The following is a 22,974-nucleotide window of genomic DNA, read 5'->3' as shown; positions in this document are numbered from 1 at the left end:
TCACGTTTTGACCATAGTTCTGTTATTTTGGGTGGGCAGTCTATGTTTATTTTTCTATGTTGGTTTTTGTGGTCGACCTAGTATGGTTCTCAATCAGAGGCAGGTGTCGTTAGTTGTCTCAGATTGAGAATCATACTTAGGTAGCCTGGGTTTCACTTTTGGTTTGTGGGTGTTTGTTTCCGTGTGAGTGTTTTGGCCACACGGTACTGTTTCGGTTTTGTAAATTCACGTTGTTATTTTCTGCTTAGTGTTCTGAGTTGAACACTTACCACGCTGCGCTTTGGTCCTCACCTTCCACCGACGACAACCCTTACACACCAAGACTCTTCATAGAGCTGGTCGTTCGGCCAAACTGAACAATCAGGGGAGATGGGCCTTTGTCAGGGAGGTGACCAAGAACCCAATGGTCACTCTGACATAGTGGTGAAGCATGGTGGTGGCAGCATCATGCTGTGGGGATGTTTTTCAGCGGCAGGGACTGGGAGACTAGTCAGGATCGAGGGAAAGATGAACAGAGCAAAGTACAGATATCCTTGATGAAAACCTACTCCAGAGTACTTAAGGACCTCAGACTGGTGCAAAGGATCACCTTCCAACAGGACAACAACCCTAAGCACACAGCCAAGACAATGCAGGAGTGACTTCGGGACAAGTCTCTGAATGTCCTTGAGTGGCCCAGCCAATGCAAGGCTTGAACCTGATCGAACATCTCTAGAGAGTCCTGAAAATAGCTGTACAGCGACGGTCTCCATCGAAGAGGGGCAGCTCTCTGGGAACTGTGGGGGGCGGGGGGGATCTTGGATGGTTGGTGGCCTGGAGGTTGGGAGCTTGGGCCGGTGGCCAATTGGTCGCTGGTTTGGGCCCCCGATTTGACTTGGTGGAAGATCTGTCGACATGTCCTTGGGCGGGGCGCTTGACTCTGATTGCTCCTGTGGGTCACTCTGGATGGGAGTCTGCTAGATGACTGAATGTAATGTAAATGTTGAGCGGCTTCACTGCAGGTACAGTGCCTTGCGAAAGTATTCGGCCCCCTTGAACTTTGCGACCTTTTGCCACATTTCAGGCTTCAAACATAAAGATATAAAACTGTATTTTTTTGTGAAGAATCAACAACAAGTGGGACACAATCATGAAGTGGAACGACATTTATTGGATATTTCAAACTTTTTGAACAAATCAAAAACTGAAAAATTGGGCGTGCACAATTATTCAGCCCCCTTAAGTTAATACTTTGTAGCGCCACCTTTTGCTGCGATTACAGCTGTAAGTCGCTTGGGGTATGTCTCTATCAGTTTTGCACATCGAGAGACTGAAATGTTTTCCCATTCCTCCTTGCAAAACAGCTCGAGCTCAGTGAGGTTGGATGGAGAGCATTTGTGAACAGCAGTTTTCAGTTCTTTCCACAGATTCTCGATTGGATTCAGGTCTGGACTTTGACTTGGCCATTCTAACACCTGGATATGTTTATTTTTGAATCATTCCATTGTAGATTTTGCTTTATGTTTTGGATCATTGTCTTGTTGGAAGACAAATCTCCGTCCCAGTCTCAGGTCTTTTGCAGACTCCATCAGGTTTTCTTCCAGAATGGTCCTGTATTTGGCTCCATCCATCTTCCCATCAATTTTAACCATCTTCCCTGTCCCTGCTGAAGAAAAGCAGGCCCAAACCATGATGCTGCCACCACCATGTTTGACAGTGGGGATGGTGTGTTCAGGGTGATGAGCTGTGTTGCTTTTACGCCAAACATAACGTTTTGCATTGTTGCCAAAAAGTTCAATTTTGGTTTCATCTGACCAGAGCACCTTCTTCCACATGTTTGGTGTGTCTCCCAGGTGGCTTGTGGCAAACTTTAAACGACACTTTTTATGGATATCTTTAAGAAATGGCTTTCTTCTTTCTTGCCACTCTTCCATAAAGGCCAGATTTGTGCAATATACGACTGATTGTTGTCCTATGGACAGAGTCTCCCACTTCAGCTGTAGATCTCTGCAGTTCATCCAGAGTGATCATGGGCCTCTTGGCTGCATCTCTGATCAGTCTTTTCCTTGTATGAGCTGAAAGTTTAGAGGGACGGCCAGGTCTTGGTAGATTTGCAGTGGTCTGAAACTCCTTCCATTTCAATATTATCGCTTGCACAGTGCTCCTTGGGATGTTTAAAGCTTGGGAAATCTTTTTGTATCCAAATCCGGCTTTAAACTTCTTCACAACAGTATCTCGGACCTGCCTGGTGTGTTCCTTGTTCTTCATGATGCTCTCTGCGCTTTTGATGGACCTCTGAGACTATCACAGTGCAGGTGCATTTATACGGAGACTTGATTACACACAGGTGGATTGTATTTATCATCATTAGTCATTTAGGTCAACATTGGATCATTCAGAGATCCTCACTGAACTTCTGGAGAGAGTTTGCTGCACTGAAAGTAAAGGGGCTGAATAATTTTGCACGCCCAATTTTTCAGTTTTTGATTTGTTAAAAAAGTTTGAAATATCCAAGAAATGTCGTTCCACTTCATGATTGTGTCCCACTTGTTGTTGATTCTTCACAAAAAAATACAGTTTTATATCTTTATGTTTGAAGCCTGGAATGTGTCAAAAGGTTGCAAAGTTCAAGGGGGCCGAATACTTTCGCAAGGCACTGTATGTATGATTGTATGTTTTAATATTTAAAAATGTATATATTATAAAATATTAAAAATGTGTATTCCAATGTCTCACCATGCACGTCTTCCATCTCACCTCACAGGGTTCCCAGCCCGTGTTCCCAGTTATTGCCAGTATAGTTGCAAACTTGTGTTCACCTAAAAAATAACAGACTGCTGTGAGATACCTCTTAGCAACCCACACCCCTGCTGAATAGTCCAGAACAGAACACACATGTCTGATACAGTTGGGAATACATGGCATACTCAATATCTTTGAGTGTTATTGTTTTTTATAACTCCCCCAAGAGCTGTACTTGCTGAGTCGTCCAGGGCAGATGTGCCGTAATGAAAGGTAATATGTTCATCAAATTAATTATCCAAATATTTATAATTGCTAGTAAACTCAATCATTTCTTCACCAAAACAAAACTGAAAAACTCTTCTCTTAGTACTTGGTTTTCTAAAATGCATTCTTTGTTTTTTTCTGATTGATCAGGAGTCTCCATCTTTTGCACGACTGCATTTAATATCATGTTCTGCAGGTCTTGTTCAGTTTCTGCCATCAAAATAATATCATCACCATATAAGAGAGTACTTAGCATTTCTTCATCATATCTCACTCCAATATTAAAATGTTGCCAAAGCATTAATAAACATAGCAAACACAGTTGGTGTTAAGGTGTCTCCTTGTTTTACACTCGAGGGTGTGGGAAACAAATCTGTACAATATTCGTTAACAAACAAACAGGCAGTTGTTGCTTGATTGTTAACCAATTCCTTCTCACCTTCCTCTCTTCTCTGTCTTGGCAGCACAATCAGGATGATGAGCCAGGGTAGCTTGATATGCTGTGATAAGTGTCCTCGCTCCTTCCATCCATCCTAATGTGGATGATTCTATGCTGGGGTGAGAAGGGTTGATAGAGAGAGAGTGAGAGAAAGAGATTGATAGAAGAGAGGTCTGTTTGTTCTGTGTAGGTACACTTAGCTGTCAGCTTAGTGTGTGTGTGTGTGTGTGTGTGTGTGTGTGTGTGTGTAATCACAGTGATAATCTTATGTGGATGTGTACATTCTTTGTACTGAGGGCCAGTCAGTCGTGGCGTTACCCCAGTCAAAAGACTTACCAGGTGGGTCTGATCTGCCGAATCTCTGACCACCTACTGGTGAGGAGCCCTGATGAATGAATGCTATCATTGGGCCAATTGCCTGCCGAACAATCAATCAATTCATCAACCAGTCTATCTATCTGTCCGTCCGTCCGTCTGATCGTACGTCCGTGTCTGTCTGTGTGTCCGTCCGTGTGTGTATCTGTGTGTGTGTCACATCTGTCTGTATGTTTCATTGCCGGTGAGAAACTACACCAGTGTGATTAAGGCCCCTACATGGCTGGACAGGGTTGTGGAGAAGCTGCAGCAGAATCTCTACCAAACAGTGCAACACTTTGTGTCTGACGTGTTGCTTATCTTCACCAACTGTGCCACATTTAACAGGGTAAGACTGCACTACTGCAATATCCAATGTGAAACCTCTGGGCTAAAATTTTGAAAAAAAAATGTTGGACATGCTAATCAACTTTACTTGTGCTAATGCATGAATAACACTAACACAGCTGCACAGGCTAAATGAGTTGTGTTAATTGCATTTCTAGCTTGTTTATTATGTCTTCTATACAACGGTGTCTCTTTTTTTTCTGAAGGATAATGCAGAGTTCCGTGAAATGGGCGAAGGATTGAAGGATCTAGTTGAGAGAGAGTTCAAGAGTACATTCAGCATCCAACGACATCCAATAGCCAGTAGAGCCTTCATCAAGTCTGTACTGTTATCTCACTATGAGACAACAGGGAATATTCACCATGCCCTGGTCTTTCTATACAGCATTCATACAGACGCGTACACCAAGTTGTACCCATCTTATTTTCCATGCATGTACATTATTCACTGTCATCTATCTAGTCATTTTATTCATTCCTTTCATTCATTCTAGCAGCCAAAATTGGTGTGTGATAACCATTAAAATAGAATGATGGTGATAACATTGCATTTCATACAGTGAATGTCACTCTCCAAACTTATCATGTAAGTTGTTACCTTCCAGGCCTCTAGACGTCTTACTTCTGGTTAAGCTTTACTGGATTTATGTCCAGGGATTCTCCACAGAGTTGGATTCTCTGAGACCTCAGCTGTCCAGTGATGCTGAACCTCGGAGTTACCGCTGTCCACTCAGACTAGAGAGATTATGTAAAAGACAAATTGTAAAAGAAAAATATATTTAAAAAAATGATGCTTAAACCCAGAAGTGTTCATATGATATTGCAGTGTCAAAAAAAAGCATTGTATTTGAATATATTTATTATATGAAATATTCTATCTATTTTTTTTTTAAGACAAAACACATAGGATGTCACCAAAGATTTTCTAAAACATTGCACAACGTACTGTATGTAGGTCTACTTGTTTGACTGTGCATAGCCTACCAGAATGCTTATTGTGAAGAGAATATCATCAGACAGAGCAGCAGCGCCCTCTTCAGGGCAGCCTGGGCATCGTCTGCGTTGCGTCTCTGCACTGTGCAGAGCCTGCGCACGCTAGTACACGTCACCATAATTGCCAGCAGCGAATCCCTGCCCAGAGCTGCGTAGCAGAGTTGCGCAGACCTGGCGAAAACTACGCAGCCATGGTGAAAACTACGCAGCCATTTCACTTCATCTTGTTGTAAAGCCACAGGTCCGAGAATGCAAATACTGCAATAGTGGCTGATGTTGGGTCTTCTTTATATCTAATTGAGAGACTAAAACGTTTTCCTTCGAATAAGCATTGAGAGAAACAACCAATATGTAGCATATTTAGACGGGGTCGAGCGATTCCATACTATAGCCAAGAAAGTGCGCTTGGTAGACGCGGTAATGTCTTTGAATATCACTGTGAAAAGTGAAGACTCCGAGTCCTTTGACGAAGAAGACGAATCATCTCCGCTGCTTTCAGGCAAAAGAGGCTCCGAGTCTGCAGCTCGTCACGATATTTCTCCGGGAGAAGGCGGTCCAATAGAAGACCATGCAGGGTATTCAACACAGCATGGGCGGCTGGCAATTAAAACGACCAGCAAACCCATAGTACTGTGTAAGTTGTTGGTACTGTATAATCAGACAGACGTGGCATATTTTTCTTGTCTCACAGGATATTTTACTTTAGAACTACTATTAGATAATAGGCGGAATCTACCGCACACCCGGAGCTGAATAGTGAACGTTCTGGACGCAAAATGCAAACCTGGAGAAACAGGAAAAAGTCTGCACACTTCAGAAACATTAGTGCAATCTATAATGAAATATCAGAATTGTATTGACATTATGAGCTATCGCAAACATATTTGCTCTTTGGCTGTTTTGCATGTGGCATCTGCGTCTTTCTTTCTGTACACTAGATCCTGTGAGTGCTGACTGTTTCTTTTCCTCTAACGTCACTTCTGCAGATGGTAAAACCATCTTAAAGATAGCTCCAGGTGAGTCCTATTTTCCCAATTAAAGATAGAGGGGAGTAAAATAAAGAGGGATCCTAAAATGAATCTAACTACCCCTTCCTATATTTCCTGGTCTAAGCACCTACTGTAGATGTACCATTTATCTGCAGCACCCAGAACCAAATATCTTGTGCATGCTGGCTAGCTGGTTGATAACATTAGTATGGTTAACTCTGTCATGAGAGGATTTACATTTTGGTAATTTAGCAGATCCTCTGGACTTACAGTACTTATTAAACATCCCTCCTTTCCTCCTCAGCCCCAGTCATGACCCTCCCGACCTCCTCCCCAGAGTTCTCCTCCCAGGCCATCGTGTACCTGATCGAAGCAGTGGGGTGCCGCTGGAGCCTGTACGGAACCCGGGAGCGTTCGCAGCTCTTCCAGAGCGTGCAGAAGGAGTTGGAGGAGCAGGGTCACTGTCTCCCTGTTGAGAAGATCCGCCGCAAGTGGAACAACTTGATTGTCACCTATAAGAGGGTCAAATACAGAGGCAGGGAGACCGGCCAGGCCAGAACCTCCTGGGAGTACTTTGAGGTACTTGTTTGTTTTATAATAATATACTTGTGGTGTTTAGCAAGAACCAATGCTTGTGGCTCTATTGAAACTGTATTTAGTCTCCAAATGTTTATTGAAAACATGCATGCATTTGCACAGTAAGCACTTTTTATCTCTCAAATACATTGTGAAGAGAATATCATCAGACAGTGCTGCTAGCTAGCAAATTTGAGACATATTATCATAGACGTGGTATAAGTCAAAACGCCTTCAAACAAGAAATGCTATCAAGAACAAGATACAATTAACTGAAACAAGCCACCTATGATTCCCCACATGGCAGTTTCTTGTCATTGTTGCTAGCTGTCTGGCTGTTCAGGATCACAGCAACGCACAGCCTTCTACTCCTGCGTTGTTCACGCATCATTTTCATGACGTTCTCAGGCAGCCGTCTATTCATTTGGTTAAATGTTGTTATTGTGGTCATAGTGGTCTACTGGTGAATGCTCAACAATTCTAGTGACATTGTGGGTGTACTATGAAGGTAAGAAACAAGATTGTTATAAGCTGCCCAAGGGTGCTGACAAGACCCTCTTATCTCAACATTCCATCTCTCTTTGTGTGTCTCTCGCTCTCATAAGATGATGGATGCCATGCTTGGTGACACCATCGGTGCCGAGACCACTAGCAGCCCTACCCTAGTAACCAGCATCCCTAAGGTGAACGTCGCCACGGAAACCACCAAAACCGAGCAGAAGCCCCTTCTCCTTCCCCATGGCAACCTCATCACTGCCTGCACTCGGACACTCACCCTTGTCCCCTCCTCCCTCCCACTCCATACACCAGTTCCCTCCACCCTCCCTCTCTACACCTTTGTCAGATCCCCCCCCACCCCTGTCTGCTCCTCCCTCCCTCTACCCAACCCTTTGGACACACCCTCCCCCAGAATAGCTAATAACACAGACCCTGTACAGCCAAACCCCTCCCCTGCTCCGGTCGCACAGCCCCCTGCCTCCTGTCACTTCCCCTCCAACCTCAGCCGCGTGCACCTCCGCAGAAAGAAGCGTGGTTGCTTCTCCAGCTCTACCTCCAAGGGCTCCTCCATTACCTCCCCTCTGGTCCAGCAGCAGAAGCGAGGAGAAGGCACCTCCCTGCTGCAGGAGTTCCTGAGGAGGCAGGAAGGGCATGCTGAGGAGGAGCAGGTCTGTCGCAGCAGGGCAGAGGCCCAGGGGAGGAGGTATGAGAGGAGGGAGGTGTGCATGGCAGAGTCCCTGGGAAGGATGGCCACAGCTCTGGAGCTGCTCTCCTCCAAACAGGACACAGTCATTGCCCTGCTGCAGAGACTGGCCGAGAGGGACGGGAAGTGACAGTCATCGCCCTGCTGCAGGGTTGTCTCTAACTTCTATAGCGATAATTATGGATAAACCCTGCCTATTTTTGACTTTATCTTCTTAAAATTGGATTTTAAACCTAACATTAACCATACTACTAATATTATGCCTAACCTTAAATTAAGGACAAAAAGCTTATTTTTGTTTTCATTAATGTTTACTTTGTGGCTATATAATCTAGTGGAAACCCTTCTGCAGAGACTAGCTGACGTGACACTGTAATCGGCATACTGCATGACTGGCCGAGAGAGACTGGGAGGCTGACTCGGCATGCGACCGAAGTGGCAGTGTTTTTCGTTATATATTGCGCTACTTAGCAGTAAAACCCACCTGGTGTCCCAGGTCAAAATCGATCCCTGATTAGAGGGGAAGAATGAAAATTAGCAGTGGAACTTGGTTTCAGGTCCATATTTGAATTTGCCTAATGTAAGCAAAAGGGTTCGGATGCAGACTCGGATAATGTTAATTAAAATATATATGTGTGTGTGTGTATATATATATATTCACCTTCATTTAACCAGGTAGGCTAGTTGAGAACAAGTTCTCATTTGCAACTGCGGCCTGTCCAAGATGAAGCAAAGCAGTTCGACACATACAACAACACAGAGTTACACATGGAATAAACAAACATAGTCAATAATAAAGTAGGAAAATCATATACAGCATGTGCAAATGAGGTAGGATAAGAGCGGTAAAGGCAATAAATAGGCCATGGTGGCAAAGTAATTACAATATAGCAATTAAACACTGGAATGGTATGATGTGCAGATGATGAATGTGCAAGTTGAGACACGGGTGCAAAGGAGCAAGATAAATAAATACAGTATGGGGTTGAGGTAGATTGGATGCGCTATTTACAGATGAGCTATGTACAGGTGCGGTGATCTGTGAGCTGCTCTGACAGCTGGTGCTTAAAGCTAGTGAGGGAGGTAAGATTGATTGTTGTAGAATTTACAATGGAATAACAATTTTGATTAAATGGTTTATTAATTAATGATTGATCATGATAATCAAAGTAATTTACAATAACAGCATTTGGTTGCAGCATTTACTGTTGGAGAAACCGGTGTGGCGAGTGGAAACCACCATTTAAGGCCTACACAGATGGATAAGGATGGTGAAATAGTAGGTGAAACTTATACTCACTAGTCTGGCATCTAGTCCAACCAGTAACTCCCAAAACAGACACGGTCATCTCAACTGTTTGATTGTCAGGCAGCATGTTATGAGGCCGATTCAGACCGAGGCAGATGCAGACACTCTGATGGCAGGCTAACAACCTTAGAGAACAGCGCCTGTAGCAACAGTAAAGTGAATTGTTTGACAAAGAATATCTTAAATGAGAGCAATGTTTACTAAATGTGTGTTTGTAGTTTTCCCAGCTTGTAAAAATAATTTAGAAAACACATACTGTAAAGCCAAGGTGCATAAATCAAATAATTGAGAATGACACAAAAATATTGACTTATTTCCATTGTGGTTCTCTGACCTATAGATGCAACCAGTACCCCAGTGATGGAGAGGGATCTCCTTAGAAGAGGCACCTTCAGTGGTCCACATGAGACAGACTGAAGAAACTGATCCACGAATGAGGGGGTGGGATATCAGATAACCAGATACTGGTTTCACCTTTCGCTAAGAAAAACAGGAGGAGGGGGAAAGATGCTGGAGCATCATGGGATGTCTGAGGGCGTTTGTAGGGGCCTTATTGGTAGTGGTGGGTCTGGCCGCTCTCTTTCTCTCGCTGCAGAAAGCACATTTTGTAGTGAACTTTAATATTTAAAAACACAAAACAATATACCCTTTTCTGGAAAGGATCACATTTTAGAAGTTTAGAATTCAGAACACAGACAGATGTAGCAGCTAGCCTGGAGAATGAACAAGACTATGAAAACATGGTTTCCACTAGATAGCACAGTCACAATGTCAAAATTGGCTTTCATTAAAAAAAATTATGAAAACCTAAATGTGCTTTTTGGTCTTAATTCAAGGTTAGGGTTAGCCATAAAGTTAAGTGTTAGGCTTCCCGAGTGGCGCAGTGGTATAAGGCATTGCATCACAATGCTAGAGGCGTTACTACAGACCCTGGATCGATCCCGGGCTGTATCACAACTGGCCATGATCGGGAATCCCATAGGGCAACATAGAATTGGTCCAGGGGAGGGTTTGGCTGGGGTAGGCCATCATTGTAAATAAGCATTTGTTCTTAACTGACTTCCCTAGTTAAATACATTTTTTATAAACAAATAAAAAGTGTTATGTTTAAAATCACATTTTAAGAATCTTTATTTTAGAAATAGGCGAAGTTTATGACTGGTGTGGTAACTGTGACGACCGAAAAACATTGTGGGAGAAGCACCAAGCCAAAGATTTTAGAGAAAAGTAACTCCAAACCACAGGAGATTGGTGGCTGGTAGCGGAATTAATGGAATATGAATTGAGTGGTATCAAACACGTGGTTGCACGTGTTTGATGCCATTACATTTGCTCCATTACAGACATGAGCCTTCCTCCCCTCGTCAGCCTAGAATAACTAACACATTGTTCTATCTGCAGTACCGTTTCTTTGGACAGGCCTGAGATGCGTTCAGTTCCCTTGAACGTTTTCTACGTTGCGGAACGGTTTGTACTGAACGACACGTTTACCCACAACGTTCTTGAGCAGACTTTGAGGTACGTTTGGTGGGTGTGGCTTGAATTATTGAGTGTTTTTAAAGGACAGTGCGGACGGCGTTCCCCAACCAAATACAGTACAGTATGACACAAACCCATCCGCGTTCTTCACCTGATCATTCAGTCCAGCACCGTTTCCGTTCAATTGAGCGTTCCAGAACTTAAAACCATACTGAACGCAAACCTGCTGTTTCATTTGTTTGAATGACAAAAGGAAAAGCCAATCAAATGAACAAGCGGAATCACCTATTGCCCAATCACCTTATTGGGAAAGGGGACTCTATCTACCATTGGCTATACGAACGACCTGGATGTAAAACGAGCGAGAAGCGCATTCTGGGTTAACGTCTATGAGAAGCAATCACAAGAGTTCAGCTGCGTTGTTGTTTTCTGGAATGAACTGGGGGGAAAAAAAACTATATCTATTCCCTAACTATTGTGCATAGTGGACTGCAAGCAGAACTGTCAAGTTTACATTTGTATCTACCGCAATCAAAATGAGCACTGAAGCCTTTCGATTTGCTGAAGTTTTCTCGTACGAAAGCTTGGTGCATGCAATGGCAGGAGCAGCGGTAAGTAACTTTGTTCATGTGCATTGCCTTTTTTTAACAGTAGGTTATTGAAATACATGAAAACAAGGGGCAGTATTTTTTTTCTTTACATTGCTATCTGACAGGCCATTACTGCCAAACCGGCATCCCCTATAAATAAGGTTAGCCTGATATCAGCAAATGTTCACATTTGAAGACCCTACATTTGACAGTATAGGATTATATGTTTTTAGGGGAGTGTGACGGCAATGACCGTTTTCTTCCCACTTGACACTGCAAGACTACGGCTGCAAGGTAAGGCTAGCTACCTCTATATCTTTACGCCTTTGTGCAAAACTGAATAGAGGACATAAGATATCTCTGTGCAAGTCTCATGTCTATTCTTCTCTCTGTTCCTCCTTTTCTATAGTGGATGAGAAGAGGAAAGCAAGGTCCACTCCTGCCATTCTGTCAGAGATTGTCAAGGAAGAAGGGTTGTGAGTAAACAAGAGCTCTGTCTTTCCCTCGCTCTGCTTTCTCTCTGCTCTTTTAGCAGTTTTTATTTATTTGAACAGAATCACCCGAGGTTGTGTCTGTCCCCCTGCCTGTCCTCTGCAGGCTGGCGCCCTACAGGGGCTGGCTCCCAGTGATCTGCAGTCTCTGCTGTTCCAACTTCGTCTACTTCTACTGCTTCCACAGCCTGAGAGCCAGCTGGCTCCGGGGACACAAGTCAACTCCAAGCAGAGACCTGCTAATGGGCATTGCTGCAGGTAGGCCTACATAAGACCCAGACGCTGATATTAGCTAACTTACCAAGTTACCCCTTTACTCCACACACAGAGATGCATACAAAGCTCTTCCCCTGCCCTCCATTTAGCAAATCTGACAAATATTCTCCTGATTCCCACTTACAAGCGAAAACTAAAGCAGGAAGTACCAGTGACTCGCTCAATACGGAGATGGTCAGATGATGCGGATGCTACGCTACAGGACTGTTTTCCTAACACAGACTGGACTATGTTCCAGGATTCATCTAATGGCATTGATGAGTTTACCACCTCAGCCATCGGCTTCATCAATAAGTGCATCGACGACGTCGTCTCCACAGTGACCATACATACATATCCCAACCAGAAGCCATGGATTACAGGCAACAACTGCATCGAGCTAAAGGCTAGAGCTGCCGCTTTCAAGGAGCGAGACACTAATCCGGACGCATATAAGAAATCCCGCTATGCCCTCAGGCTAACCATCAAACAAGCAAAGCGTCAATACAGGATTAAGATTGAATCCTACTACTCTGACGCTCGTCGGATGTGGCATTGCTTGAAAACTATTACGGACTACAAAGGGAAAGCCAGACGCGAGCTGCCCAGTGACGTGAGCCTACCAAGCAAGCTAAATCCCTTTTATGCTCGTTTTGAGGCAAGCAACACTGAAGCATGCATGAGAGCACCAGCTGTTCTGGACGACTGTGTGATAATGCTCCCGGTAGCCGATGTGTGCAAGGCCTTTTAAACAGGTCAACATTCACAAAGTCCGTCTGGCCCGCGGCTACCAGGACATTTACTCAAAGCATACGTGGGCCTACTGGCAAGTGTCTTCACTGACATTTTCAACCTCTCCTCGACCGAGTCTGTAATATCTACATATTTCAAGCAGATCACCATAGAGTTCTTCGGCACAGGGACTATGGTGGTCTGATTGAAGATACGTAGGTTTTACAGACTGGGTCAGGGAGAGGTTGAAAATGTCAGTGAAGACACTTGCCAGCTGGTCAATGCATGCTCGGAGTACGCACCCTGTGGCCTTGGGAATGTTAACCCGTTTAAAGTGCTACGGGGCAGTAATCATTTAGGCATGTTAACTTCACTTCCTTTGGCACAGGGACTAAGGTAACCTGTCTAAATGACTATCGCCCCGTAGAACTCACATATGTAGCCATGAAGTGCTTTGAAATGCTGGTCATAGCTCACATCAACAATATCCTCCCGGATACCCTAGACCCACTCCAATTCGCATACCGCCCCTACAGATCCACAGATGACGCAGTCTCAATCGCACTCCACACGGCCCTTTCCAACCTGGACAAAAGAAACACCTATGTGAGAATGCTGTTCATTGACTACAGCTCAGTGTTCAACACCATAGTGCCCACAAAGCTTATCACTAAGCTAAGGACCCTGGGACTGAACACCTCCCTCTGCAACTGGATCCTGGACTTCCTGATGGGCCGTCCCCAGGTGGTAAGGGTAGGCAACAACACGTCTGCCACGCTGATCCGCAACACTGGGGCCCCTCAGGGGTGTGTACTTAGTGCCCTCCTGGTACCTGTTCACCCATGACTGCATGGCCAAACATGACTCCAACACCGTCATTAAGTTTGCTGACGACACAACAGTGGTAGACCTATTCACCGACAACGATGAGACAGCCTATAGGGAGGTGGTCAGAGACACTGCCAGGACAACAACCTCTCCCTCAATGTGAGCAAGACAAAGGAGCTGATCATGGGCTACAGGAAAAGGTGGGCCAAACAGGCCCCCACTAACATTGACGGGGCTGTAGTGGAGTGTCCACCAACAAATTATCATGGTCCAAATACAACAAGACAGTTGTGAAGAGGGCACGACAACACCTTTTCCCCCTCAGGAGACTGAAAAGATTTTCCATGGGTCCCGGATGATCAAAAAGTGATCCAACTGCACCATCGAGAGCATCCTGACCGGTTGCATCACCACCTGGTATGGCAACTGCTCGTCATCTGACCGCAAGGCGCTACAGAGGGTAGTGTACGGCCCAGTACATCACTGGGGCCAAGCTTCCTGCCATCCAGGACCTATATACTAGGTGTGTCAGAGCCCCAAAAATTGTCAGACTCCAGTCACCCAAGTCATAGACTGTTTTCTCTGCTACCGCACGGCAAGCAGTACCAGGGCGCCAAGTCTAGGGCCAAAAGGATCCTTAACAGCTTCTTCCCCCAAGCCATAAGACTGCTGAACAATTAATCAAATGGCCACCAGACTCTTTACATTGACACTGCTGCTAGACTAACCTGTACCCCTGCACATTGACTCGGTACCGGTACCCCCTGTATATAGCCTTGTTATTGTTATTTTGTGTTACTTTTTATTTTTTACTTTAGTTTATTTGGTAAATATTATTCTTAACTTTTTTTTTTGAACTGCACCGTTGGTAAGTAAGCATTTCACTGTAAGGTCTACAATTGTTGTATTCGGCGCATGTGACAAAGTTTGATTTGATTAACACTTAGTGTCAATGAATGAGTCCAAGCTCTCTCTCGGTTTCTCTGTTTCTCTCTCTGTGTGTGCAGGTGTAGTGAACGTGCTTGTGACCACTCCGTTGTGGGTGGTCAACACACGACTCAAGCTTCAAGGAGCAAAGTTTCGCAATGCAGACATCCGTCCCACTAACTACTCAGGCATCATGGGTAAAGGCAGCAGCAGTATGCGTGTTGGAAACAGATAAAGTTGTAGATGTCATTCTTTCTTTCACTGAAGTATCGCGCACATACACATTCCCTCTGTCTTTCTTTCTCTTTCTATTTGAGACACACACATGAAAACACACATTGTACTACTGTTTTCCTAGTCTGGTTTCTTTGTCACTATGTCAGATTGTCTCTAGGTTAAACAGTATCCCTCTCTTCTCCTCTCAGATGCCTTTGTGCAGATCATTGAGGACGAAGGGGTGGGGGCCCTGTGGAACGGGACATTCCCCTCTCTCCTGCTGGTGCTCAACCCGGCTGTCCAGTTCATGATCTATGAGGGCCTGAAGAGGCAGCTGAGAAGCTTGGTTCACAGAGAGGTAATGGGAGGGGGGGATGTACTTCAGACTGGGCAGAATTATCAATTAGATTTAATTCTCATTGATGGGAAAAAGCCCTGTAGTCCTCCCTCACTAACAAAAAATGGTATAACTGAAAAGCAAAGTGGAATCATTAGTTTTATTTTTCTACCGGTACTTTTTATTACATTTTTTTTATTTAACCTTTATTTAACTAGGCAAGTCAGTTAAGAACACATTTTTATTTACAATGACGGCCTACCAGAAGGCAAAAGGCCTCCTGCGGGACAGAGGCAGGGATTCAAAATAAAATACAAATTTAGGACAAAACACACATCACGACAAGAGGGACACCACAACACTACATAAAGAGAGACCTAAGACAACAACATAGCATGGTAGCAACATAACAACAACATGGAAGCAACACAACATGGCAGCAGCACAACATGGTAGCAGGACAAAACATGTTACAAACATTGGGCACAGACAACAGCACAAAGGGCAAGAAGGCAGAGACAACAATACATCACGCGAAGCAGCCACAACTGTCAGTGAGTGTCCATGATTGAGTCTTTGAATGAAGAGATGGAGATAAAACGGTCCAGTTTGAGTGTTTTTTGCAGCTTGTTCCAGTCGCTAGCTGCAGCGAACTGAAAAGAGGAGCAACCCAGGGATGTGTATTTTGGGGTCCTTTTAACAGAATGTGACTGGCAGAACAGGTGTTGTATGTGGAGGATGAGGGCTGCAGTATCTCAGATAGCAGGGAGTGAGGCCTAAGAGGGTTTAATAAATAAGCATCAGTACACACTTTGATTGAAAATATTGATTTTAAAAAGTACAAATATTGACATTTATTAACAAACGTTTCCATTGTATTGGAAGTCATACCTCCAATATAAAAAAATACCCTGGTATTCTGTATTATCATATACCTGCCCAACCCTATTAAACTGGAACTAACTGATCCTGATACTGTTGTCTGTCCATTTTTCTAGCTGTTGTCTCTGGAGATATTTCTGATTGGTGCTGTAGCCAAAGCAGTGGCCACCACATTCACATATCCACTACAGACTGTACAGTCCATCCTGAGGGTAAGAACAGTATGTATGTGGGTGGGTGTGCGTGCGTGCGTGTGATTGTGAGAATGTTCCTCATGAAAAAGTATTACTGAGTCACTACTACCCAAGCTCTACACAAGCCTACTGGGTTTTACTAATTGAGATGTGTAGTAAACCAGTAGTGATGTAAGTAGTAATGAGTGATAAATTGTGACGTTTCAAGACTTGTGAACACTATATATTTTCTAGTTACTGTGCAACTACTGAGCTTTTGGGTATCTACTACTTAAAACCTACACATTCTACCACAATTCCTACAAGTTCACTATTTTAGTACATAATGCCTACACATTCAGTGTGTAGTGTTGTGTCAGTAATGATTTGCTCTTGATACCTTTTCATTTCCTACATTAAACCCTTTTGAATGACTATTGAAAACTGACACATTTACTACTGTTTGCCTATTCAAAATCACTAATGACATCTCCTTGTTTCACTCTGTGTCACTACTACACTAGTGCGCATGTTATTTCCTTGAGTTTAACTGTAGTTAATATCATAACAAGAAATAATACATTTATACAAATGTAATAGAAAAATTATTATATATTTACACTTTTAATCCTTTTAAAGCCTTATCTGTATTTAGAGTATAAAGACAAGTACAAGAAACAAACAATTATAAGCCATTATCAATCCACTGCTAACAGAAGTCACATAAGACAAACAAATAAATATTTGATAAGCAATATTAACCTTACCAACAATGGCCTCCAGTCTTCTGTCGAGGGCCTCCTTGGCAACAGGTCAAAGGAGGTAAGTATACCAATATGAACTTACTGTACATTTGCATACGAACACCTACTTATTAACTAGCATAACAAAAACGGGCTACATTTCAACGGTGCTAGCAAACACCTCAGCTACCAACATCAAGTAGTAAAAATCTCTACCTGATTACCACTAGAAACACTGTTTTCCTACTGACCACTACAAAACCATACTTGTGTATCTTGAGTAGTGTGTAAACTACACAATCCCTTCAAGTCTCTACATTGCCACTAATGCACAAATAGGTTTTGTGTAGTAATTCTGTAGTACTTTTTCATGAGGGTTGTCTGTCTATAATGTGATTGTGTATATGTTTGCCTGCCAGTGTGGATGTTGCGTTTTAGTGCTCTGCTCTGAACATTGGGTTATCCCAATGTTTAGTGTTAATTCCAGTGGAATAAGCTCTGGGTGCTAATTTCACTGCTCGTTGTCTGCATCTCGTTCTCAGTTTGGTCAACACAAGCAGCACACAGACAGATCACCATTGCTGAACAGCCTGAGAAGTGTGCTGTATCTGCTGATCAATAGAGTGAGGTTGGTCCACACACGCACACACCTGCCTACCTTATTTCAAAAGCACCATGACTGGTACCACACCCAGACTTAAAGTCAGTGGTTGTGTTCCAGATTGTCTTTATTGCCATCGTGCTGTGCATCTCCGAGGATTGCTATACCATATTAATGTGTTTCTTGAGATGTCAAACACTTCTCCAGGAGTTGTGAGAGCTGATCATCTATGCAGCACCATTGCAATTAAGACTACCTGGATCGCAGCCAATGCTTTCATCTCCTACATACAGTGGTGTAAAGTACTTAAGTAAAAATACTTTAAAGTTTTTTGGGGTATCTGTATTTTACTATTTTATATTTTTGGCAACTTTTACTTTACTACATTCCTAAAGAAAATAATGTACTTTTTACTCCATACATTTTCCCTGACACCCAAAGTACTCGTTACATTTTGACAAGAGAACATCCCTGGTCATCCCTACTGCCTCTGATCTGGCGAACTCACTAAACACATGCTTCATTTGTAAATTGTTGGGAGTTTGCCCCTGGCTATCTGTCAATAAAAATAAAAGTTGTGCTGTCTGGTTTGCTTAATATAAGGAAGTTTAAATTATTTATACTGTTACTTTAGACACTTGAGTACATTTTAGCAATTCTATTTACTTTTGATACTTAAGTATATTTAAAACCAAATACTTTTACTCAAGTAGTATTTTACTGGGTGACTTGAGTCATTTTCTATTAAGGTATGACTACTGAGTACTTTTTCTACCACTGCCTACATATTATATTTTTTGATGCTTTCCCCCACCCATAGGAAGTATGGCATGCTGGGCCTGTTCAAAGGCCTGGAAGCTAAACTCCTGCAGACCGTCCTGACCGCTGCCCTCATGTTCCTGCTCTACGAGAAGATAGCTAGCAGCACCTTCAGTGTCATGGGAGTGAAGAGGCCTGCTTCCAGCCACTAGCCTGTCTGTGACATCAGACATCTGATCCCATATTGTTGCCATATGTCTCCCCTTGGCCATAACCCCTCAATGTTGGCATGTATCTTTATCTTTTGGGTCGGTATAAGCAGTGTAGCTAGGGGTAAATCTTCCACCATATTTCTTCCACCTTACAGACATGCAAGCGTGAAATGGTTAGGGGCAAAGGGAGGGGAAGGAATCGAACTGAGACCAGCTGAGACTGTACCAGAGATATTAGAGAAAGGATGAAATGGGAGTCCCATTGGGCAATGAATGTAGGAATGTATAACGCTTCACCCAGTAGACTCACACGGTGCATTCTGGGCGATTCTGGGACAAGGAGAGCTCTCCTTCAAGGAGTGAATGGCAGTCAATTGGGCGCTAGCTCAATACCACAAAATGCACATGAATAACCCTTTTCATAACCTTAGCCTAATTATCCTAACCTGCTATGAAAAACCAAATCTCACGTTAATTTTACAAAAGCTTGATCCCTTCTAGCCATGGCTCCTTGTCCCAGTTTTGTCTATTTATTTTTCTAGAACTGCCAATTTTGTGGAAGTAGACACCACTTGTTCCTCAGACTCCTGTGGATCTCATTATTTTGTACTTTTCAATGTTCTAAGATTAATTTGTGGATTTAGTTAAGCAGCTATTTTGTGATGCATTGTTGCTCTTGTCAAATCACTGGGAAATGTTTTCATTCTGTCATTAATTGGCTCTGACAAACGTGTTGAATAATTAAGGGATGTATTTTAAATGAATTTTTGTCCAATATGATGGATGGATAATTCACCAACATTTCAGATTCTCAGAAAGGTTGATAAAAATAAAATCTTGCTGCTCAAATAAGTACATTTTAGCTTTTTTGACCATATGCTTTCATCTCCTTCAGCCATCTCTCTCTGAGAGAGAAGAGAGCCTGGGACCAGGTTAAATATGCATCAACAATTGTCGTTTCAAGATTGTCATTTAAAAAATATTGTTTTCCTCTGATTTGCGTACTTTTACTGATGTGGAGTGTTGTTTTAAAAAAAAGTTTTTTTACAGTAAAATAATTTTGGACCAGTAGATGGGGTCACAGCCATATGTTATATGTTTAATCCCCCCCCCAAAAAAAAATCGAGTTAACGTCTATTTTTATCCACATGTATGCTATTGTAATCTGTTTTACGTCATACATATGCGTCGGCCGGAAGTTGAATTTCCATTGCCTCTTGTTTTTGTTCCCGGTTAGATACTGTTCAGCAGCTGGGTTAGGTAAGCTTTTTGTGTTCGAAATTGGCGAGATATTTGGTTAGTTTAAACAACTTTAATATCAATTCAAACGGTGTTTGGACAATTAACGCAGAGCCATGTCTAAACGCGCTTCTTTTCACACACAACTGTCCTCCATCATGGAAATACTGTCTAGAACCGCAATGGCTCATGTGTGTAAACTGGTTGACGACGAATACACTGGAATATCTTTAGAAAATGAGTCTCTCACTGAGAAATTGCATAATCTGGAAAGTGAACTGACAATTGTGAAAAGCACAGCTCCCAAGCTGGCTGGAAACTATCGCTCTGTTGGTGTTCAAACTGGTGAAACTATCACCAGAGTAGACAGAGGTATGTTGTGATCCTCTTATAATGCATCCGTGACGAGGGTGCATGCAGAATGGGGATATTATAGTCTTCATTCCTTTCCCTTTTAGTCTATACAGTGTCTTTACCCTATAGGGGACAATGTGTTTATGACACAATATGCCCAAGTGTCAATTCAGTTCTGCCTTCTCTTCCAGGGCTAAACGGATCCCCCACTATCGAAGGAATATTTGGGAAGGAATGGTGTCTTGATCTATGGAACCATGGGGATCCCAACAGCACAGAGAACAGTCCACAACACACTGCCAAAGTGAGTGAGGAGACAGGAGTTTTCCTTGCCTCGTCTGCTGTCCTTCATCTACACTGATATGAGAAAGCACTAGGCAGGATTGTGGAAACCAACAGAGGACTCAGGCTTACCAGAGGACATGCTGTCAGATGCCCAGCTCTTTGAAATGAGTGAATCCGAGGCTACCCTACATTATGGACACTTACTCTTACTGTCATATTTAGAAGTCTTTTTCCTTCAATGCATTTTATTATTTAGTGTCTGCATTTTTCAAGTGGCTCTAAAAATATTTATCTTATTCTCGTAGTCAACAGGGGTGCCTTCAGGCCAAGCTGATGTTAAAGAGGAGGATTTTGAGGTGGAAATCATAAACAGAGACCCACAGGAAAGACCAACAATAATTTTAGATGGTAAGTTGTTAGAGGTTTTAATCTGAGATTTTTGATTTGCCTGGCTGGTGTAGTGCTAAATCATATAGGTTTAACTCTATGCGTTTAAGCCAATGTGACTCTTATTTGGTCATCATGGAGGTTGGACATTGCTTTTCATGAATAGGTGGACAGGCAATCGAAACCACAACTCTTATTTGTATTACTTTTGTATTTTATCTGTTGCTTCAGGAGATGACGACTTAGTGGACAATGGAAGAGAAGGGCCCTCCAACGTGTATCCATCCTTTGATTCCTTCCGGCAGGACAGGCCAGAGAGACGGGATAAACAGGTACTGGAGATGTCTACTACGGATGTCTCCACAGGACACACTTTACGTTTCATATCCATTGACGGATTGGAGGAGGAATATGGCGAACATGTCTTTCCCATTGAGGACGATGAGACAAATGAGTTCCTACCAGACGATACCGAGCTGTTGCCCAATGAAGGACAAGATGAACACATCACAAAGCCAACATATGCAAAGAAGTCTTTAGCAAAGTCAAAAAGCAAAGCTGGGAAGACTTTCAGTTACTTTAACAGGTTTAACTTGCACTCCCATAGTAAATCCGACACAAACAAGTTAAGTTGTGTGATTTGTAAGAAGACTTTCTTGCGGCAGAACCATCTGACGATGCATATGAAATCTCACAAGTCACTGTACTGCAGTGTGTGTAAGAACTATTATCCTGGGAAAACTCAGCTCAAAAAACACAAATGTGTTGCTCCCGATTATCTGGCCTCGAACACCTCAAAGTACTTTTGTCATTACTGCGGCAAGTCTTTCAGCTGTCCGTCAAGCCTGAGGATACACCACCTGGTGCACACTGGGGAGAGACCCCACACGTGCACTGTCTGCGGGAGAGGATTCACACAGAAGGGCAATCTGAAATGTCACATGCGCCTTCACACTGGTGAGAAACCGTTCAAATGCCTCACATGTGAAATTGGTTTTACCCAGAAAGTATACCTCACTCAGCACTTGGCCAAAGCTCACGGTCAAAAGGAAGAAAATAAGAAAAAGAAGACGCAAGTGCACAAATGTTCTAAGTGTCAGTTGTCTTTCGTCAATCAGCAACTGCTCCAAACACACATGGCTGTTCATAAAAATAAATGAAGTATTTTTGGTTGATTGCAATACTCTTGACTTAAAAGGACAATCTACAGTTGCTTCATCCATTTTTGAATCCATAACTTATTTATGCCTCCCTCATGAGCTTAGTTGAACTGTTGTACACCATCAGAACCCAAAATAAGCTTGTAAATAAACACTTTACATTTTAGTCATTTAGCAGACGCTCTTATCCAGAGCGACTAACAGGAGCAATTAGGGTTAAGTTCCTTGCTCAAGGGCACATCGACAGCTTTTTCATCTTATCAGCTCTGCGATTTGATCCAGTGACCTTTTGGTTACTGGCCCAACGCTCTCAGCCACTAGGCTACATGCCACTCTAAATAGCCTCAAAACATGGTTAAAACTATAATTTTGGTATGGATGGTCAGTCCTTGCATCCATAGCTCTATGAATGAGTGGTTAGCCTACATTTCTCAAGGCCCAGCACTCAGCTTTTTACTGAAACGGGTGGGGAGGCCTCTATCTGAACTGCTGATTACCCCTTTAAAGGATTGTGTGTCTGCTCAAACTGGAGAACCAAATACTGTCTAATGTACGTCATACTTCACAATATTGGCGCGACCTTAACCCAACGACCTTGTCAAGGGGTTCGGATCTGGATGCTGGACCTGGGAGTCCCCCCCCCCCCCAAATACGCTACAATATGTTGTAGCCTTTAAGTGTATTTTTTATTACACTTAATTTGTCTGAATTAGCTAAAACACTAACAGGATGTTTTAGGCGATCTGGTATGATTTACCTACAAAAGATAAATTATGAAGTTTTATTTTATGTGGTGCATGAGTATTGCACTATTCATAAGTACTGTAATGTTCACTTACCACTGTTCTATATTTTAGGCTCAAGGATTGAACCTGCCAATGTTTGGTGCAAGATGGCAGTTGGTACTGTATCTGCATTGTCCTCTGTATACATTGGTACAATTGACATAAGATCTCATGAAATGTATGTTTTCAATTTCTGTTCCCAGCAGTGCATTTTGTACATAATGCTTCCATGATTGTGTCAGTTGTTTTTCTGGAATATTTATCTGCTGTAAACTTTCATAATTAAAGCAGCATTAAGGGTATAACTTCATCTTTGCCATGTTTACATTTTTATATGTAATG

The 22,974-nt window shown here is 42.9% G+C and overlaps 3 protein-coding genes and 2 long non-coding RNA genes across 8 annotated transcripts; 4 read left to right on the top strand and 1 right to left on the bottom strand.

The window, feature by feature from the left end:
- Nucleotides 1-2,637: 2,637 nt before the first annotated feature.
- On the bottom strand, nt 2,638-5,247 carry LOC110486114. Its single transcript, XR_002468036.2, has 4 exons — nt 5,114-5,247; nt 4,728-4,864; nt 3,428-3,541; nt 2,638-2,798 (listed from the first exon to the last, which is right to left on the bottom strand). It is a non-coding gene; the product is annotated as an uncharacterized LOC110486114 (long non-coding RNA).
- Nucleotides 5,248-5,280: 33 nt separating this feature from the next.
- LOC110486112 (PH domain-containing protein DDB_G0287875) lies at nt 5,281-8,536 on the top strand. 3 transcript variants are annotated; one of them, XM_021557479.2, is made up of 4 exons: nt 5,282-5,756; nt 6,061-6,138; nt 6,416-6,690; nt 7,293-8,536. In XM_021557479.2, exons 1-4 carry the CDS (start codon nt 5,543-5,545, stop codon nt 8,016-8,018), a joined length of 1,293 nt encoding a protein of 430 aa, XP_021413154.2. In that variant the 5' UTR covers nt 5,282-5,542; the 3' UTR covers nt 8,019-8,536. The 3 variants fall into 3 exon arrangements, with proteins under 3 accessions (XP_021413156.2, XP_021413154.2, XP_021413155.2); XM_021557480.2 differs by having other exon boundaries at nt 5,284-5,756; nt 6,109-6,138; XM_021557481.2 differs by lacking the exon at nt 6,061-6,138 and having other exon boundaries at nt 5,281-5,756.
- Nucleotides 8,537-8,921: 385 nt separating this feature from the next.
- On the top strand, nt 8,922-10,009 carry LOC110486113. Its single transcript, XR_005035515.1, has 3 exons — nt 8,922-8,971; nt 9,088-9,167; nt 9,538-10,009. It is a non-coding gene; the product is annotated as an uncharacterized LOC110486113 (long non-coding RNA).
- Nucleotides 10,010-10,633: 624 nt separating this feature from the next.
- Nucleotides 10,634-19,271, top strand: slc25a17 (solute carrier family 25 member 17). Its single transcript, XM_021557478.2, has 9 exons — nt 10,634-11,287; nt 11,500-11,560; nt 11,676-11,742; nt 11,864-12,015; nt 14,580-14,696; nt 14,925-15,073; nt 16,051-16,146; nt 17,393-17,478; nt 18,272-19,271. The coding sequence occupies exons 1-9, from the start codon at nt 11,213-11,215 to the stop codon at nt 18,420-18,422; spliced, it is 954 nt and encodes a 317-aa protein (XP_021413153.1). The 5' UTR covers nt 10,634-11,212; the 3' UTR covers nt 18,423-19,271.
- A 163-nt stretch (nt 19,272-19,434) lies between these two features.
- On the top strand, nt 19,435-22,932 carry LOC118936291 (zinc finger protein 808-like). Of its 2 annotated transcripts, none has more exons than XM_036940761.1 (4): nt 19,435-19,682; nt 20,207-20,319; nt 20,606-20,708; nt 20,919-22,932. In XM_036940761.1, the coding sequence occupies exons 1-4, from the start codon at nt 19,571-19,573 to the stop codon at nt 21,845-21,847; spliced, it is 1,257 nt and encodes a 418-aa protein (XP_036796656.1). In that variant the 5' UTR covers nt 19,435-19,570; the 3' UTR covers nt 21,848-22,932. The 2 variants fall into 2 exon arrangements, with proteins under 2 accessions (XP_036796656.1, XP_036796655.1); XM_036940760.1 differs by having other exon boundaries at nt 19,435-20,033.
- The last annotated feature ends 42 nt before the right edge of the window (nt 22,933-22,974 follow it).

This window comes from Oncorhynchus mykiss, chromosome 13, assembly GCF_013265735.2.
Source record: "Oncorhynchus mykiss isolate Arlee chromosome 13, USDA_OmykA_1.1, whole genome shotgun sequence".
Classification (NCBI taxonomy): Eukaryota; Metazoa; Chordata; class Actinopteri; order Salmoniformes; family Salmonidae; genus Oncorhynchus; species Oncorhynchus mykiss.
Note: the sequence above shows the minus strand (reverse complement) of the source record. Positions and strands in the feature narration are given on the sequence as shown.